At 35.0% G+C, this 2,249-nt stretch overlaps 1 protein-coding gene across 1 annotated transcript; it reads left to right on the top strand.

Annotated features, from left to right (window-relative positions):
- Nucleotides 1-496: 496 nt before the first annotated feature.
- On the top strand, nt 497-1,536 carry SARC_05467 (hypothetical protein). The gene is made up of 2 exons (XM_014300666.1): nt 497-918; nt 1,220-1,536. Exons 1-2 carry the CDS (start codon nt 745-747, stop codon nt 1,280-1,282), a joined length of 237 nt encoding a protein of 78 aa, XP_014156141.1. The 5' UTR covers nt 497-744; the 3' UTR covers nt 1,283-1,536.
- Nucleotides 1,537-2,249: the final 713 nt, after the last annotated feature.

Raw genomic sequence — 2,249 nt, 5'->3', positions numbered from 1 at the left:
AATTTATTTGAGACTCAGATCAATACAATGTAATAAATATTTACAACAAGTCAACTGCGCAAAATCACAAATTCAGTTGTGCCACAAAAACTATAAAAGGTCCGAGGGAACAACCATGGTTTTTGTTTGTCCAAAAAAGTTTGATACAGCTAAAAGCTAAAACCTAATATTTGCTGCAGTCAGACGGTCCACTTTCAAATTCGGGACAATTTGAATTGTATGAGACCTGGAAGCTTGACCTCTTTAGATGGAGGGCCTTCAAAGTTCAAAGTCCATATACAGGTAGAGTCATCAGTCCCTCTTATGAGAAACTAAACACTTTTCACAGGGGACAAATGGCCCAATGTTCTACCCCCCCCCCCCCTTTTTTTTTTTGGAAATAATGCCTACAGACCAGGCCACGAGTGACGATACACATGCAACTGGCCCAGGAGAACAATCGTTCTGTACAATTCCATAATAGACACGCGCGGCAAAGCTCTGCCCTTTTCCGAGTTTTGATCATTTCCTCTCGGTACACATTTATGTGCCATTGGTAACTAGCTAGCGTAAAACGGATGGTATTTAGTGCTCTATTTTCGTATTTGCTGAGTGAGAGACTGAGTGCCTGTCGATTATAATTTACCATCATCAATATTCAATAAAGGAGTCGAGTCTATACGATAGTTTGTATAAAGTACATTCCCTTGTCGAATATTAGTCATTCAACCAAACGCAGTATTCAGTAACAGTTGAATATTCAATATGCCTCAATCAAAGAAGGATATAAGGAATGCCCAGCAAAGAAAGGCCAAGGCCGAGGGAACTGAGACAAAGCTAACAAAGAGTGGTCACCCTGTCAAGGCGGAGAAGCCCAAGAACAAGTGCATGAAGTGTCTGAAGGAGTTTGTCATGCATCCTAAGAACAAGAAAGAACAGGTACGTGTGGAAGTTTGTCCAAGTGTGGAAACTTAGCTATAAGCAATTTGTCGTGGGGGGAGGTTGCCGTATGTCGTGTCACGTTATGTCATCACTGTCAGCGTCCTGGTAATGCTGTTTTTTTATAAATATTTATGGCATAGTTGCTTCTTTTTGTTCACAGCACTTTGTAAACAGGTAAGCCTTTAGCATGATGGCGTTAAGCGGTATTCAAAGCTCATATTTTTACAATATCAAGTTGCGCATTACCATTTATATTGTCGAGAACCTTACGGATTTAAGACTGTATATTTATTTTCAGATCGAGCACCACGCCAACAAGCACCCCAAGGAAACTTTCGACGCCTGTTTCCCAGGATACTAAATGACACAACCCACCTAGAGGAGGCCGCCAGAGCCCGAGGCTAATGCACAAACTTATATATATATATATATATAAATTTAATATATGAAAGGGGAAATATTCAAATATGAAGGCTTACGAGCGTCGGCTAAAATATGCCGCGGGTTTTGGCTTCCCATGAAAGCCGGTAGTGCTGCTGACACTACTACTGTATTCAAACAGTCTAATTTGTTCAAAACATGAGAAGAACTTCTAGATTAAAACCAATTAACTTATTTATCATAATTTCAACGTATATCGACACGCACCTGCTAATGCAAAGAGTGCTTGAAAAATCATTGACGCTTGTTTGTAGTCTGTGTGACGCTCGTGTTGCATCTTGCATGTGCCATTATCAGCTTGTGAAGCATAACTTTTTTACCAGTTATGAGCGGACAAAGTATCATGCAAATTGGATGGTATACACATAAAACATGTTTATATAGATATATACTGTATATAAATATATTAAAAACGTATATACGTATATATTCAAAAGCACACACACGTACACAATATATATACTGTATATAAATATATTAACAAACATATATATATATATATATGAACATGTCCATTTATACGTATATATATACATATACATACCCATAAATATATATAAATATCTATTTATATATATATATGAACATATATATGTTAACGTATATTTGTATGTATATATATACATATATATATATATATCACATCTACATATATATTACATCTACATACACAAATACGTTCATGCATACATCTATTTATATATATATGAACATATATATGTACGTATATATGTATATATGTATGTATATATATACATATATATATATCACATCTACATAAATATTACATCTACATACACAAATACGTTCATGCATACTTCTATTTATTTATGTATATGTATATATATGGATGTATATATATATATATGGATGTATATATATATATG

Source organism: Sphaeroforma arctica (genome assembly GCF_001186125.1).
Source record: "Sphaeroforma arctica JP610 unplaced genomic scaffold supercont1.350, whole genome shotgun sequence".
Classification (NCBI taxonomy): Eukaryota; class Ichthyosporea; order Ichthyophonida; genus Sphaeroforma; species Sphaeroforma arctica.
Note: the sequence above shows the minus strand (reverse complement) of the source record. Positions and strands in the feature narration are given on the sequence as shown.